The sequence below is a fragment of the Manis javanica genome, chromosome X (genome assembly GCF_040802235.1).
Source record: "Manis javanica isolate MJ-LG chromosome X, MJ_LKY, whole genome shotgun sequence".
Taxonomy (NCBI): domain Eukaryota; kingdom Metazoa; phylum Chordata; class Mammalia; order Pholidota; family Manidae; genus Manis; species Manis javanica.
Window position 1 is genome coordinate 125,957,074 of NC_133174.1, and position 18,213 is coordinate 125,975,286.

Sequence of the window (18,213 nt, forward strand, 5' to 3'; positions counted from 1 at the left end):
CTTGAAGCACTTTAACCTTTCTAGGAGTAACTTTGCCAAGAGAAGGCAGAAAAGCAAGTACAGAATATATCTGATGATTATTTTATGAAAATAAAGGGACTTTGCTGAAAAAAAATCATTTGGATTGTCTATCTTTTAAAGTTCTAAGCCTCCTCGCTGACTTTTACAATGAATGTATTTAGTATTTTGGGGGTCTGGTAGAGACATAGAACTCTCCCCTAAACTTTTGCCAAAAGTTCTCTAAAACAGAGGGTAGGGTGCCAGTTCAGTTTGCAGTTCAGAACTTCTCATTCTTTTCCAGGTGCTTTACCTACATCCCTGCTACCTTTGCATTAGGAACTGTCCTTGTGCCCGGCTGTCAGCCTCCTTCACAGTGCCCTAATAAGGGCACACCCATTTGTTCAGTAAAGAGCTATAAAAGACCTACTATATGCCAACCATTGTGCTAGGCACTGGAAACTGGCAGTAGAGGCCAGTACTCTGGTGAGGCCACTGTCCTGAAAAATCAGATAATACAAAAGTTGGAGCATTCTGGGGAAAACTGGCATTGTTCAATGCTCCATGAATTCAATTCTGCTTAAAAATTGCTTCAGTATGTCATCATCGGACAAAGCAGCTTTGAAATTTAGCAAAAAGCAAAATAAAATTACATATTGAATAACCACTGTGGCAAGGATTTTATTCCCTGCCCCCAGGTTCTGCCAGAGAAAGCTCTGGGGCACAATCTCTTGCTATATCAATAGCTATAGAGTTTAAAAACTGGTAGCTGGCAAAGACAACACAAGAAAAGAAAACTACATGAATATATCCTTTATGAATATAAATGAAAAATTTCTTAACAAAATTTTAGCAGATCAAGTCCAGCAGCATATTAAGAGGATTATATACCCTGACCAAGTGGAATTTATCCCAGGAATGCAAAGGTGGTTCAATATATAAATCAATCAATCAATCTAATACACTACATTAGTAGATTGAAGGGGAAAATATACGTAATTATCTCAATTGATGTAGAAAAAGCATTTGACAAAGTTCAGCACCCTTTCATGATAAAAACACCCAAAGCACTAGAAATAGAAGGGAACGTCCTTAACCTGATATAGGGCATCTACAAAAACCCCACATACTTAATGGCAAAAAACTGAAAGCTTCCCCCTTAAGATTAAAATCAAGATCAGAATGCCCACTTTTACCACTTCTATTCAACATTATACTGCATGTTCTGGCCAGAACAATTGGGCAAGAAAAAGAAGTAACCGACATATGAACTAGAAAGAAAAAATAGAACTACCTCTATTCACCAGGGATATGGTCTTACATATAGAAAATCCTAAAGAATCCATAAAAAGATATTTAAACTAATAAATAAAGCAAAAGCTGCAGGATACAAGATCAACACACAAAAATTAGTAGTGTTTCTATGCACTGGCATTGAACAATCTGAAATAAAGTTAAGAAAACAACTTCATTTTCAGTCACATCTAAAAGAATAAAATACCTAGGAATAAATTTAACCAAGTAGATGAAAGACTTCTACACTCAACTATAAACATTTCAGAAAATAAGGAAGACCTAAATAAATGGAAAGGATTCCATGTTCATGCATTTAATGTTAAGATGACAACATTCCACAAAGAGATCTACAGGTTCAATGCAAACTATCAAAATCCCAATGGCCTTTTTTACAGCTATGAAAAAGCTGATCCTACAATTCATATGGAGTTGCTAGGAGCTCAGAATAACCATAATAACCTTGAGAAAGAACAAAGTTGGAGGACTCACACTTCCTGACTTCAAAGCTTACTACAAAGCTACAGTATATACAATGTATTATTATAATAATACAGTGTATTATTGACATAAGGATATAGATAGATTAATGGAGCAGAATTGAGAATCCAGAAAGAAACCGATCCATGTATGGTCAATTAATTTTCCACAAGGATGTCAAGATCATTCAATGGGGAATAATAATCTCTTCAACAAATGGTGCTGGGTTTATATGCATATACACATGTTAAGGAATGAAGTTGGACCCCCACTTCATGCTGTATACAAAAACTAACTCAAAATGGATGAAAGACCTAAATGCAAGAACTACAAATATAAAACTCTTAGAAGAAAGCTGAGAGGTAAATCTTCATGACTTTGAATTTGGCAATAGATTTTTAGGATGCTACCAAAATAACAAGCTACAAAAGAAAAAATAGATAAAATAGATCAGCAAAATTAAAAATTTTGTTCATTAAAGAACACTATCAAGAAAGTGAAAAGACAGCCTACAGAATGGGAGAAAATATTGCAGGTCATATATCTCATAAGGTGGTAGTATCCAGAATATATAAAGAACGCTTACAATTAAACAACAAAAAGACAAACAACCCAATTTGAAAGTAGGCAAATGGCTCAAATAGACATTTCTCCAAAGAAGATATGCAAATGGCCAACATGCACATGAAAACGTGGTCAATGTCATTAGTCATTAGGGACATGCAAATCGAAACAATGAGATACCACTCCATTACTTTTAGAATACTTTTATAATACTAATTAAAATACCCAGAAAGCAACAAGTGTTGGTGAGGAGGTAGAGCAATTGGAACTCTCCTTCATTGCTGGTGGGAATGTAAAATGGAGCAGCCACTGTGGAAAAGAGTTGGGCAGTTACCCAATAACATAAACCTAGAATTACTGTGTGACCTACTCCTAGGTATATACCCAAAAGAAATGACAACATGTGTTCAAACAGAATGAATGGCATGAATGTTCATAGCAGCACTGTTCATAATAGCTAAAAGGTAGAAACAACCCAAATATCCATTAAGATGAATCAGTAAACAAAATGTGGTATATCCATGCAATGGAAGATTAGTCAGCCGTAGAAAGGAATGCAGTACTGATATATGCTACAACATGGGTGAACCTTGAGATACTATGCTAAGTGAAAGAAGCCAGGCACATAAAGTCACATACTGATGATTTCATTTATACAAAAGATCTAGAATATGCAAATCCACAGAGACAAAAATCAATTAGTGGTTGCCAGCGCCTGGGGGGGGGGCAGTGACTGTTTGATGGGTACAGGGTCTCCTTTTGGGGGGATGAAAATATTCTGGAACTAGATAGTGGTGATGGTTGTACGCCATCATGAATGTACTAAATGCCACTGAAATTGTACACTGTAAAATGATTAAAATGGTGTATTTCATGTTATGTGAATTTTGTCAGTACAAGTAAAATGTGCCTGGTCCTCCTGGGGCTGTAATACTGCCATTCAAATGAGGTTTATGGTAACTTTTTCCTAATGTGGGAAACACTTATGTCATAATGTTAAGTGAGAAAAGCAGGGTACCAAATTTTCCATACAATATGACATCAGCCATGTAGAAACAAGCAAGACCCAGGCACAGAAAGAAAAAGCCAAAGGAAATACACCAAAATATTAATGGTGGTTTTCTCTGGGTGGGGGACTCTGTTGGCTTGGTTCTCATTTTTCACTTTCTAATACTTTCCATTTTTTTCTTTTAAAAAGTATGTAAAGTATCACTTTTATAATGGAAAAAGCACCTCTTTTTTTAAGTGGAGAAAACAATAAAAGTAATTTCGAATTAAAGGAAAAAGAGGCTACAGGCAAAGAGACACAGAGGAGCTAAATCAAGAAAGAACGTGCTTTAGGGGAGCAATCATGCAATTTGGACTTGAAAATTGCCAGGGAACAGATGGCAGTGTCCAAGCAGACATCTGCAATGGGTACTTAAGTTGTATGCAAAGACACAAGTGGCCTTTGAAGCAAGCCCTGGAGAGACCCGGCAGAGAACGCTGCTTGCCTGGCCAAACAGAAGGGCCAAGCCCCTGTCCTGCCGTGTCAGAGCCGGGCCCCCTCCGAGCCCTGCTTGGGGGCCTGGAGGCTGCGGCCGAGCTTGGCAGGCGCGCCTGCGTGTGTGAGAGTGCAAAAGGGCTTGTGGGAGGGAAAAGCGGCTTCTAACCATGACAAGGACAAACATGGCAGCTGCTATTTGCATGGGGCTTCACCGCTGATGAACATGCTCACGTATCTAACCAAAGTGTTAGTTTATTACTGCATCATCTTTCCTAGCGGTCCTGGGACGTAGGTGATTCTTACTCCCATCTTACCATTGAGAAACAGGGTACAGAGAAGTAAAGTGCTCATTATAGGCCAGACACTGCCCTGAAAGCTTTCACATACATTGATTGCCCATGCCACACAGCTCGTAAGGGGCAGAACTGGGACTCAGATGTGGCATTTTGGACTCCACTCCACCACACTTCTGCTCATATCTAAGCAGAACTTACCTCTGCCTGCAGAATCTCAAGTACGGCCTCAAGTGGTTCATTCTATCAATCTGTCTACCTATCTATCATCCATCTATCTGTCTATCCACCCATCCAACTATCTTGATTTTTCTCATTATAAATGTATGTATGCATTAAAAATGATTGTATAAAAAATACAAAAATTACTGAAATAAATAACAAAGTAAAATTCCACCTAAATCTCACCCCTAAAGATACTCACCCTTCACTGTTTGGTGTGTGTTCTGCCAAATTTTTTTCTATGTGTATGCCAATACATACAGTTTTCCATTATTTTTTTAATAGAATAATACTCTATTTGCACTCATGTAACTTTCATTTCACACAATATTTAGCCTTGAAAATCTCTCCGTAACTATATAGATCTATGTTGTTCATTTCCATACCACTGTAGAGAGGTAGCAATCGCTTAACTCGTCACTTATATTGATAGATATACAGATTTTTCTCTTTTTTTTCTCAATTACAAACAATGCTGCAATAAGTATTCTGGTATTTGCATCATTGCATATGTGTTTATTTGTCTAGAATAAATAGAGAGAAACGCTACTGCTGGGTTAAATCATACACAATTATACACAATTAAAATTTTCATAGATACTGGCAAATTGCCCTTCAAAAAAAAGAGAGATTGTGCTAATTGGTATTCCCACTAGCAGTGTATTAAAGTGAATTTTTTCCCCACAGGCTCATTGCTACTGGATATTCAGTAGAAAATGTTGTTATTCTAAGAGGCAAAAATAATATCTCATTGCTGTTTTAAGTTGTGCTTCAAAAATAGGCCATCTTTTATATTTCTGATTTAGTAAGTTACTTGTCCCTTGTCAATTGCAGAGAGGACAGATACTCAGAGACCATATGAAATTATAACACATTCTTTTTTAAGAGACAAATAAGCCCTGGAGATTTATTCTCACCATAAAACCCATTCCTAAATGTTGTATTTGACGTCATTTTGGAGGGCTGAACAGAAAAGCCATGTTAACCAACCCTAATTGAGACTTGGGTTTCACAGCAATTACTGTCTTGTGGGATTAGCTCTTGATTTATTAGCCACGTGAAAGATGATAAGGTAAAATAAGCCATGGACAGAAATAGGCATTTACTCATCCACCACGGACAGTTCAGAAATAGCTCTCTAGGAGGTGGATGGGATGAGTTCCAGCACATGGGTGTGTGTGTGTGCACGTGTGCATGTGCGTGTACATGTACACACACACACACAGGTATGTGTGAGTGTCTGTGGACAGGCACATACTCGTTTGCTTTTGCAAGATATTAAGATATTCAGTGGAGGAATGGAAGGAGAGAACACTAAGGGTAGAGAGTTTTCTAGAAGCTTTCATTTGGGGACATCTCCCACAAGCAGGGAATCCTGCCAGCCTCTGTAGTGTGCTGTTATGGCTGTCAGTTTTAGAGGGGAGAGCCCAAGGTTACACCCCTAACTCAGAGAGAGGTTAGAATTCCGTTCTACCATAAAGCTCTTTTTGGTTTGTCTTGGGCTGTGCTGGGACTGGAATTAGGTTGATGTTCAGCAATCCTCAGATATTTGCCTAGTGGCCTGGGGTGTGAGGTTTCTAACAGTGGATGGTGGTATCATGATAGTATCTGTAGCGTTCTATGAAACAAAGGGCATGCTCAACTTTAATTTTCATAGATGTTGCCTGTCAAAAGACTGTCCCAACGGGCATGCCCTTCAGCGGTGTTCGAGGGGGCTTTGCATACATTGTCTTGTAAGGTCAGTTGGTAGGGCTATTATCTGGCATAGACTATAATGTGAACAGTGGCCCCTGGAGTTGAGCATGCATACAACCCTGAACCCCATTTTACTGAAGCAAGTGTTGAGGCACTGGAGGGTTGTTATTTGCTTAAACTTACACAGCTGATAAGTGTCAGAGCTGGGATTCCAACCCAGACTGACTCCAGAACAAATGGTAACTGGGTGTATGGCCATCTAGAGCCTCTTAAAGCTGCTGCAGCCCCCTTAGTGGGGAGACAGAAAGAGGGAGTCGGGACACATTCGGGGCAGTGCCGTTTCCTGCATTCCCGAGTGTACACAGAAGCCCCGGAGCTTCGCTATTGTCCAGCTGGTCATCCTTCAGGCTCCGTCAGTGACTTCAGTGAGAAGTGGTCTCCAGGGAAGGAATAAATCAGGTAATTTGGCTCAGGAAAAGGAAAAGGAGAAACAAATTGCTGTTGCACTATGAATATAGTAAGGCAGTTACATAGATAGAAATAGTTACCTTTTGATTATATGAGTGAGGATCATGTATCCCAAATTTTAAGTCCAAGCTGCCTTTTCCTTGGCCTCCTCCCCTCCTTTAGCCACGTACTTGTCATTGCCTCCCCAAACTGCCCAGCTGGTGTGTGCTCTGGGAGCATTAAGCTAACTTTTCATATTAGCCCAGGCAAAATATAATGAGGAAGAAACTCTTCTGCCAAAAAAGTCACATGCCAATGACAAATAGGGATGATTTTTCTGTGTCTACTTATCTGGCTTATTTGAACCATTATCAACTCATAATAGTATTGTATGATCTGGATTTGACTATATGGCTAATGAAGATGATAAAATTGATTTTTTTGAGACTAAAATTTCATTTGTTTTCTCTTTCCCCTTCCCAAAATTTGGAAAGATGCATTTTCACTAAAAGGAAAAAGGCTGGATTTCTATGGAAGAGCTGACATGTATGTAACCCTGACCAGCACCATTCCTGAACTCAGTCGATTCACAGTGTGTGTTGACCTGCTATTCGTGGATGACAAATCAAATGATTGGATGGCCTTCTCCTATATTGTTAATAACACCTTCCTGGGTGGAGAAGTCATAGACCTTGGACTTGCAGGAGACCATCAGCAGCTAATACTATACAACTTGGGCAAGACCTTTTATATCCGTTACCAACTGACTCCATTACAGTGGCATACAATATGCTTGATATGGGATGGTGTGAAGGGCAGGTTAGAGTTCTTCCTGAATAAAGAAAGGATACTGGTAATGATGGATCAACCACAAAACCTGACACCTAATGGGACTCTGGTTCTAGGACATTTTCTCAAGAATGGGGACAGCCAGGTTAAAAGCGTGGTGCCAGATTTCACCGGAAGCTTGTACTACCTTCAACTCTGGGACCACATCCTGGAAAAGGAGGAGTTTATGAAGTGTTTGAGTGGAAATATAGTTAGCTGGGAAGAAGATACTTGGCTCATCAACAAGGTCATTCCGGCTGTTGACATGAGACTGCGCTGCTGTGAGTAACGTGTGAATTGTTCTCCCTAACAAAGGTAGTGAGGATGCACTAACTCTACTCAGGGCTCCAAACAACCTACTCCTGGGCCAAAGCCCTGTCTTCCCCAGAGGGGCCCAAGGTTGCTACAGTGTTGTCGTCTGCTTTTTAATGCAGAGCAAATACTATTTTCCTTTGTCTTTTATTTTTATATGATTTCAAACTTACCAGAAAAATTGCAAGAATAGGACAAAGAACTTCTATATATTCTTTTCCCAGATTCACCGACTGTTAAATTTTCCCCATATGTTTTATCATTCACCTTATCTTTCTCTTTCTGCTTCCCTCCATACCTGTACACACACGCACATGCACATTATTTCTTTCTTAATTATTTGAGAGCCAGTTGCAGACATGATGCCTCGTTGCCTCTGAATTTGTCAGTGTGTATTTTCTGAGAATAAAGACATTCTCTTACGTAGTACCATGATCAAAATCAGGAAATTTGACATTGATACAATACTAATTCATAGTCCATGTTCAGATTTAGCCAATCCTAGTAATTTCCTTTATAGCTACTTTTTGTTTGGTTCAGGATCCAGTTCAGGATCACACATTGCATTTAGTTAAGTCTCTTTAGATTCTAATCCGGAACAGATCCTTAGTCTTTCCTCGTCTTTCATGATGCCAATTTGTCCCATCACTGGTGATGACAACTTTGATCGCTTGGTTCTGATGATAATTGCTTGGTTCTCCACTATAAAGTTACTATATTTCTCCATTGTAATTAATAAGTTATTTGGGGGGAGATATTTGGAGGCTCTGTAAATATCTTGTTCTTGTCAAACTTTCACCAATAGTTTTACATCTATTGATGAGTCTTGCCTCAGTCTATGATCCAGTTACTATGGTGGTTGCAAAATGATTTTTAAAACTCCATCATTTTTCTACATTTATTTTTAGTATCCTATTGTAAGGAAAAGTGTTCTCACACATTGACTTACTTATTCCTTCAGTTGTTTATGTGTTTGTATCAGCAGGAACTCATTAATTCTTATTTTATTCAATGGGCTACAATCTGTTGCTGTGGTTTATTTTGATGTTCAAATTGGCCCAGATTTGGCAAGTGGGAGTCCTTCAGTCTGGCTCTCATATCCTTTTGACACATTTCTGCATTTTTAAGGGCATTTTTTATTAAAGTATCATTGATATACAATCTTATGATGTTTTCAAATATACAACACAGTGGTTCAACTTTCACCCATATTATCAAGTCCTCACCTGCTCCACTGCAGTCACTGTCTATCATGTACTAAGACGTTACAAAGTCATTAGTTGTATTCTCCATGCTGTACTACCATCCCAGTGACCTACCTATATTGTGATTGTGAATTATAGTGCCCCTTAATCCCCTTTTCCCTTTCCCCCACCCTCCCCAACCCATTCCTTTTAGTAACCACTAGTCCCTTCTCAGTATCTATGAGTCCACTGCTATTCTGTTCCTTCTGTTTTGCTTTATTTTTATATTCCACAAATGAGTGAAATCATTTGGTATTTGTCTCTCTCCCCCTGTCTTATGTCACTGAGCATAATACCCTCTAGCTCCATCCATGTTGTTGCAAATGGTAGGATTTGTTTTCTTCTTATGGCTGAATAATATTCCATTGTGTATATGTACCATATCTTCTTTATCCATTCATCTACTGATGGACACTTAGGTTGCTTCCATTTCTTGGCTATCGTAAATAGAGCTGCGATAAACATAGGGATGCATATGTCTTTTTGAATCTGGGATCTTGCTTCCTTTGGGTAAATTCCTAGGAGTGGAATTCCTGGGTCTAATGGTATTTCTATTTTTAGTTTTTTGAGGAACCTCCATACTGCTTTCCACGATGGTTGAACTAATTTACATTCCCACCAGCAGTGTGGGAGGGTTCCCCTTTCTCCACATCCTCGCCAGCATTTGTTGTTGTTTGCGTTTTGGAAGGTGGCCATCCTTACTGGTGTGAGGTGATATCTCATTGTGGTTTTAATTTGCATTTCCCTGATAATCAGCCATGTGGAGCATCTTTTCATGTGTCTGCTGACCATCCACGTTTCTTCTTTGGAGAAGTGTCTGTTCAGGTCCTCTGTCCATCTTTTAATTGGGTTATTTGTTTTTTGGGTGTTGAGGTAATTTACATATTTTATAATAATATTATCTGAGGTATCTGAGTTTTTTATATATTTTTGATGTTAACCCCTTATCCTGTCTTTTTTTTTTTGAGCACTTCCTTACTTTCTAGCACAACACAATGTTACAGGCTCATCCTGTACTTTCCCCACTCAGCCCAAGAATCAGCCGCTTAACCAAAGAGCCCTGTTTCCTGGTATTTATGAACCAATTCATTTTTCTTTTGAGAGCAGTGATGATGTTGGAGAAGTCTCTGGAGTGGAGTTCTTGCAAGAAAACTGGCTTTTTGGAGTTACACATGTATTTTTCCCTTCTTTTCAGTTTTAGGAGGAAATACAGGGTTGCTTTTCTCTGTACAGCCTCACTCTCCCCTCACATCCAGTCTTTTCCACCATCAACAGCAGCAGTCCGAAAGTGTGGATAAAGTGTGTGATAACAGCATTGAGATAGGATTTTTTCTCACTCCCTGAAATGTTCACTTATTCTTAAAGGTGTATTATTTACTGTTCTTACAGAGTTGGAGAGGTAGCAAGGGAATAGGGGCTAGATCCATGCCTATTAGGCCTTTCACAGACTGCAGAGATATGTTTTCACCAATGGTCTGGATGCTGTTTGAGTTAATGGCAGAGGCACATTCCAGGGGGTTTCTGTGTTTCTTTGGAATCAGACTAATGCAAAGGAACAGGAAAGCAATTCCGTTGAGCTACTACCTGAAGGCATTTGGCTTTTTTCTTTTCTGAAGCCTTGAAAATAAAAGAGAATAGTCCTAGCTAGCTCTGATTACAAAACTGAGCTAGGGACTAGTAGGATAAGCCTGAGCAGCTCACCCAAAGCAGTTTAAAGTAACTTTATCTTTGATCTAAGGAACTGGAAGTAAGGCTCTATTAAATCCATATGCTTAGCAGTGGTCTTTGAAACACTAATCCGGCTAGTGAATTGCCCTGGCCTTTCCCACCACTTCGCTGGTAAATTGCTACTGATGTGTTAAAGTGCCAGACAGCTCTCATTTATTTTGCTCTCTTGTATACTTTCTAATGTGTAATCTATCCTCTTGGTCTGGTTAAGTCTTGGTGGGCATAATACACAAATAACGCAACACAGCAGATAAGCAAAAGAAAACACAACCTAAAATGTCAACCTGCAAAAGGAATAGAAAATGTTATTTCTACTATTTAGGTGTCTTCAAATGTTCTTTCCAACCCCCTTAGACCAGGGGTTCCTAACGTGAGGTCCAGAATAGCCTTGATGTGTGGGCAAAGCTCTTGAAACTGTATGCAACATTCTAAAAATGCAAGGTGGAATTTTTTCTGAGAACAGAGTCTACAGTTTCCATCATATTCTAAAGGAATATGAAATTGTTGCCTTTTTCTAACTTCTTGCCACGTGCAGGGCATTTTACAGATGAGGAAAGAGGCTCAGAAAGGTAAGTCCTTTAAGGTCACCCACCCAGTAGTGGAGCAGGGATTTGAACAAAGATTTGTCCAGTTGCAAAGTTCGTGCTCTTTTCACTCCCACAACATGCAGGACTACCTCAGGGGAATCTGTGGTCCCCCAAAGACTACGAACCACTGTCTGAGAAGCTTCCTTTGAAGGGAATTGCTGGTGCTAAAGACCTATCTGGGGAATTAGGCTGCAAGCTGCAGTCACTGCCTGCTCACCACTGAAGGAGCTGTAACACCACAGGATTTCGTCTACCTCTGTCTTCGTCAGATGACACTGGGCAAAAGGGGGCAATTATATGAATAAATAGGAATAATTACAAAGTGTCTAGCTTCAGCTTTTGCCTGATAAATTGGTATTTATGATCCATAGAAAGATTCTGACCTTTAAGAAATAAATTTTAATGAGCACATTGCTAGGTTGCAAATCTCAGTAAATCTATTTACACATAAATTATATATGTATATATTTATATATTCATGAGAACAAGGCTTTGGGGGAACATTTGCTGACAACCATGAACCCTACCTGGGTTCAATAAAGAACTATTCACTATAGCCAGAGATATCTCTGGAATACTTAAACAGCATGGCGATAAAGAATAATAACACAAAGTTGCTAGTTATTAGTAATTTAGTTTTAGAGTCATTTTTAAGCCTCCTTTTTTATTTTTAAAAATTACAAAGACAATACATTGCAGTTGTGAATGAAATAAAGTCAAACAACACAAAGTATATCAGGTATAAGGTAAAACGTACCCTACATCCTCTCCACAGAGGTATCTATTCTTTTAGCTTTTTTCCTATGGATTTATTATAAGTGTGTGTGCACATGTGCATAGGTGTGTATGGGTGTATATAGTTTAAAAAGAGAAGAAGAATATATACATATATACATATTGTTCTACAATTTGATGTATTTTAAGTTAGTATTAACATGGACACATTAGTACCTTTACATCTACCTTATCCATTTTTAGGGCTGCATGTATATCCATTACATATCATTTATTTAACTGAGCATGGGTGGGCTTTAAGTTGCCTCCAAGTTTTCACAGTTAGAAATAATGCTGTTATAAATTTCCTTGTACATACCTCTTGGTACACGTGGGCTGGAATTTCATAAGGGTTCATAGCTAAAAGTAGAATTTCAGGGGAAAAGTATATGGGCTTTAACATTTCAAATTGGCATACCACTTTTACTAGTTATTTCATTAATTTAACTATTCGTTGAAAATGGATTTATTTTTTAAAGTAAAAGTAGTAGCTATGCATGGTAAAAATCCAAACACTGCATAGAGATAGAAATTAAAAGTAAGTCCTTTTTCTTCAATCCACTTTCGCCAAATGCTCCTCCCTGAAAGTTAATGATTGTTAACAATTTCCTATGTCCATGCAGATACAACGGAAAATCTGGGTTTACATGTAAATATTCTCTGTTTCTCTTTTTCACAATTGGCATTATCATTACACGCATAGTCTTCTGTACGTTCTTTTCTTGTTTAGTGATATATTTTGGAGATATTTCCATATCAGAAAATACAGAGCTATCTGATTGGGAGCAAATGCTGATTAGGGATATGCTATAATTTCTTCAATGAGCTCTTTTTGCAGAACTTTTAAGTTGTTTCTAGCTTTTAGCTGTGACAAAAGTCTATGGAATTTTTAAAAGGAACGGATGGTGGCAGGAATTTCTTGAAGTGTCCATTTAGGGACTGATCACGAGCTAAAATTCCTCTCTCTCTACGTTGAATGTAATTTCCAAACCTCAGCTCAGACACATGATCCAACACAGGATTTGTTCTGGCTTGTGAATGTATGAAGACAAAGAGTCTTCCTAAAGGTGTGCAGATTAAATTACTCTTAGTTATGCATTTGAGAAATCTCCTCTTTGAAAAGAATGAAATAGTATGAACCAAGTCCATCCTAGGAAATCTACACTGTATTAAAATGTAGGGTCCTGGTATTTGTGGATCTACTGATTTGTGAAGATTTATTAATTGATCTAATGCTCCTGTTGCCTTGAATTATTTTATGAACTAACCATTCTTGAAATATGCAGAGAATGATTGTATAGTTTATGTACTTTCTAAGGCATTTGTTTGGCCTGCTATTAAGCTCTCTAAGCAATTACCAGTTCTGATAAGGAAAGTTCCATAGTGATGGGCTCTACTCACTGAAAGGCAATTTGATTCTGCCCTTGTATATCAGTTCTCTGTGCTATCCTCGTTTTTCATCATGGGAGATAAGCAGGAGCTGTTTGGAGTTCACTCAAACCTTATTTGTATTCTCCTGCACAGGGTGACTTTCTCCTATAGATTCAGAGATGGAAGCTGTAGCCTGTCTCTCTCCCTATCACAGAATTCTTATTTCATGTCCTTGCCTGGAAACTGAACAGACACCATTTTGAAAAAATTTTTTTTTCATCAGCTTAAAGATACTCATTTCATATTTTTTTCTACCCCACAGGCAGATCTGTGTGTGGCAGTTTCTGGTCACTATTATCTCTCACAAATCTAATAAACACACCCTGAATTACAGTTACAGAAGTCGTGATTGAAAGAAAAACCAGATGCGACATGTGAGCTAGAAAAACACAAAGATTTAATATGAGGTGATATACCCAAATCGCAGGCAGAATTTGGTACCTTAGCAAATAAATGTTCTACTTAATATTCTGTTGGCAGGTACATCTGCAACAAGATGCCTCATAAATATTCAGCTACTCTATACCTCAGTTCTCCAGCTTCCAATGATTACAATAATACAATTTTGTCCAGAGTGAAGGAGCAAATGGCAATTAAGCCCACAGGCCACTGTGAATTAGCATGGATTATCCCCACTTTAAAATACAGAGACAACAAAGCTCATGCAAATCATTTGTGCGAATGATGGCTTGTTCACAAATGGGAACAGAATGAATGTGGCAAAGCATGTTTGCAAACCTTTCAAAGATGGAGGCCAGACTCCGTGGTTTCTATGGTCCCTCCAGTATGAATGGGACATTCAGTTGTTGCTCAACTACCTGCATTTGCTTTTTAAATTAGATTTTTATTGAGATAATTATGTATTCACATGCACCTGAGACCCCCTTGTACAATTTCCCCCAACAGTAACATTTTGCAAAGCTATTGTACAACAACCAGAATATTGACATTGATACAGCCCACCAATCTTACTCAGATTTCTCTGGTTGTACTCATTTTTGTGTGTGTATTAAGTTCTATACAATTCTACTACCTGTGTAGGTTTGTGTATCTGCCACACCGTTACAATACTGAGCACTTCAAGCTTCAGCACCACAAGGCTCCCTCATGCCCCACCCCTTATCAACATATCCACCTCTCTCTGGCCCTTTTCTCCCACCCTCCTCTGCTCCCCACATCCCTAGCCCTTGACAACCACTAATCTTGTCCTCTTTTTCTAAAATTTTGTCATTTCTAAAACATTAATACATGGAGTAATACAGTAGGATGTAACTTTTTGGGATTGACTTTTTTTCCACTGAGTGTCATTCTCTGGAGACCCATCCAAGTGGTTGTGTGCATTCATAGTTTGTTCCTTTCTGTTGCTGAGTAGCATTCCATGGTAGGGGGGGTACCATAGTTCATACAGCCATTCACTTGTTAAAGACATCTAGACCCCTACCAATTTTTTACTATTACTGAGGAAACCCTCCCTCTATGAAGCTCTGTGTACAGGTTTCTGTGTGAACATGGTTTTCATTTATCTGGGATAAATGCCTAGGACTGTAATTGCTGAGCCATGTGGTAGTTGCACATTCAGTTTTGTATGAAACTGTTAGGCTATTTTCCAAAACAGCTGTAGTGTTTTAAATACCTCATTGACAATGTCTGAGTGATCCAGTTTCTCTGCATCCTTGCCGGCATTTGCTGTTGTCACTCTCTTTTATTTTAGTCATTCTGGTACATGTAATGATGTTCATTGTGGTTTTAATTTGTATTTCCCTGATGCCTAATGATGTTGAACATCTTTGGCCGTGATTATTCGCCATCTCTATATTCTCTTCGGTGACCTGTCTATTCATGTCTTTTGCCCATTTTTTAAAATTGGATTTTTTTTACAGCTGAGTCTTGAGCATTCTTTATATATTCTATATTCTAGCCCTTTGTCGGACACATATTTTACAAATATTCCCCTAGCCTGTAGATTGCTTTTTAAAAATCCTTTTCCTGTGGGCTTTTATGGAGCAAAAGCTTTTAGTTTTGATTAAGTCCAGTTTATCAATTTTTGTAGATCATGCTCTTGGTGTTACGAACTCTTTGTTTAGTTTTAACTTTGTATCCTGCAACCTTTCTGAACTCACTTTTGTTTGTTTTCTATTCCTTGGAATTTTCTACATAGACAATCACAGAATCTGCAGTGCCTTTTCTTTCTTTTTCTTTCCTTCCTGGAGTGCCTCTGACTCCCAGTGCTATGTTGCATCTGACTGGGGAGAGGGGACACCCACCCTTGCCTAGTTCCCAATCTTAGCAGGAAGACATGCAGGCTTTCACTGAATGTTGTGGTTGATTTTAGCTGTAGGTCTCCTGGTGATGTTCTTTGTCAAGTTAATATAAATATTCTCTGGTCCTAACTAGCTAAAAAATTTTATTATGTGGGATTTTGTCAAATTCTTTTTCTGTATGAATTAACCATGAGCATGTATCATGTTTGCTAACACATTGTAATTAATTGCAAGACTTGGAGTTGAAAGAATCTTTAATTCCTATGGATCTTGGTTAAAAAGCGATTGACATTTGATTGGATTGCCTTTATTTGGGATATGAGTGATTATTCGAGGCAAACATTTGAGGGCATGACTGTAATTTGGGATCCCCACTGGGTTTAGGCCTGGGCCTGCAAGAGCACCTTCATGGTTTGAATTAGCACTGTGATGCTCTTGTCTCTGGTTAACATCTCATTATTTGGGATGATTGCTTTTTCTTGAGATGTTCACCACTCGTAAAACTTGGGTTTTATTAACTAAGTTTGTCTCTCCTTGGTTGTTTTAAGTAAAGTCTCTTCTCTCTCCTGGTTTGTAGTGGTTCTGTGTACATTGAGGGCATGCACTTATGGGTACTAGACAACTAGCACACACGGTCTTATTTCTCCTCTGCATATTTCACTTGGGGCAATCTCATCTTCTCAACACTATACCTCTCTGGGTCTAACCTCTAAATAAAGGGATGGAATACAGTCTCCAAGACTTAGTTCTAAAATTCTGTGATTTTAACCAAGGAAGACTTGAGTCTTTCTTAATTAAAGGAAAAAATTGATGTATTATCCCTCTGGAAAAAAACCTTTCACCTGAAAGATTCAATGGGAGGTTTGCTGAGATACAGAAATCCAGGCTTCAGGTTAAAATGAAACAATGTGAGCTGCATTATTTTCTAAGAGACCCAGTACCTAAAATGCCACCTGCTTGGCAATTTTGTTCAACACATTTGTTTTTCTGTGTCCTATGCTTTTCTTTGAGATGCTTACTGGAAGTGTTAATAACAATTAACATCTGTAGCTCAGCCCTCTCAAGATAAAAATATCAGGCCGAACTCCCACCCTACGAAAAGAGTTCCCCATTACTTGTTTGGATTCCTCTAACAGTGTTCTTTGCTGCTTTGAAGAAGATAACTTAGGCTTTTGCGGTTATTTAGCATTTTATTGTTTTCCTAAAAAGTAAGTGCAGCTCAATCATTAATCATTTGTAAAGGAGTGGGAATTGTACTCTCCTTTCAACGATTAGTGCACTCATAAAGAGTGCGTTCAGGTTCTAGGATGCCACGCTCCTCAGGTGTGATATAAATCACACTTTAACAGGTTTGCTAAGCCAGTTGACTGTGGCAAAGTCATCTGCAAAAATGGAAACAAAGATCCTGACAATTCTCCTTTTACTTGTAGCTAGGGACAAATTTGAAGGCAGAAAGCTTGAAATACATATTGTGCTGCTGACATATACCCATTCCTTGATAAGACCTAAAGAATGTGAATCTGATCATTCAAACAATGTTGCAAAATCCAGTGGAAAAGTACTTCTTAATATGATTTTGACTTTTCCCCTTATAAATGTGGGCACTTTTATCAACACATCTCTATAGTCAGTTGCAGGCTTCTAATTGTCACTCATTCTACTTGCTAATGACTACAAAATCCTAAAGAACATCCTACACACATCTCAGAGGTTCTACATATGCAAATTAAAAGTAATTTTAATGCTCAAGACAGTGAAACAAGTGAGTAGATTATCTACCACCATAATTATTCCTACATCATAGGCAATATGTTTCCCAGGCAGATAAATTCAAAATGCTAATTTCCCAATGGTAAGTATGCACGATTTCATCTTGGGTGATTTGAACTGAAAAACAATTATGACTCTATGATGAATTTTACAGTGCACCATTTTCACCTGGATGTTTCACTATCACCCTCAATTCCACTTATCGAAGTCTGAATTCAGTATTTTTCTTCTCAGAGGCTGCTTTCCCAATTTTCCTATTTCTGTGAATATTGCCACTATTAGCCAAGTTGCCCAAAAAGCAAAATTTGAGTTCTCTGAGACGTCTCTGTCTTCTTCATCTCTTAAGCATCTTTGTTATCATAACCTGTCAATTCTTCCTTTCCAATAGCTGTAAAATTAAGAATTCCCATGCTACTCTCATCTCATTCCAAGCGATTATCATTTCCACTTATTCAGTTTAGCCTACAAATATTTACTGGCCATCAACCATGTGCCGGGCTCTGCGCTAGGTGCGAGGGATACAACGATGAGCAAAGAAAGGCGAATCCCTGCCCACATGGCACAGTGGGGAAGACAGGCCCTAATCAGCACACACAAGTGCGAAACTGCAGCTGTGACCAGTACTGTGAGGAAGCCGTATGAGGTGTCAGAAGGCCTAGAATGGGCTATGGTCACAGAAGCCAAGGGAAGTAGGCTTCCCTGAGAAAGTGACACATGGGCTGAGATCTGAAGGCTGAAAAGAAGTTAATTGGTTGAAGAAGAATGGGAAGAACATTCTAATTAGAGGTAATGGGACATCTA

The 18,213-nt window shown here is 38.6% G+C and overlaps 1 protein-coding gene across 1 annotated transcript in view; it reads left to right on the plus strand.

Annotated features, from left to right (window-relative positions):
- Positions 1-18,213, plus strand: part of ADGRG4 (adhesion G protein-coupled receptor G4) — a 91,175-nt gene that overhangs the window by 4,640 nt on the left and 68,322 nt on the right. Inside the window, exon 2 of the mRNA XM_017659086.3 lies at positions 6,972-7,586. Coding sequence (XP_017514575.3) covers positions 6,972-7,586 — 615 coding nt within the window. The remainder of the gene's footprint in view (positions 1-6,971; positions 7,587-18,213) is intronic.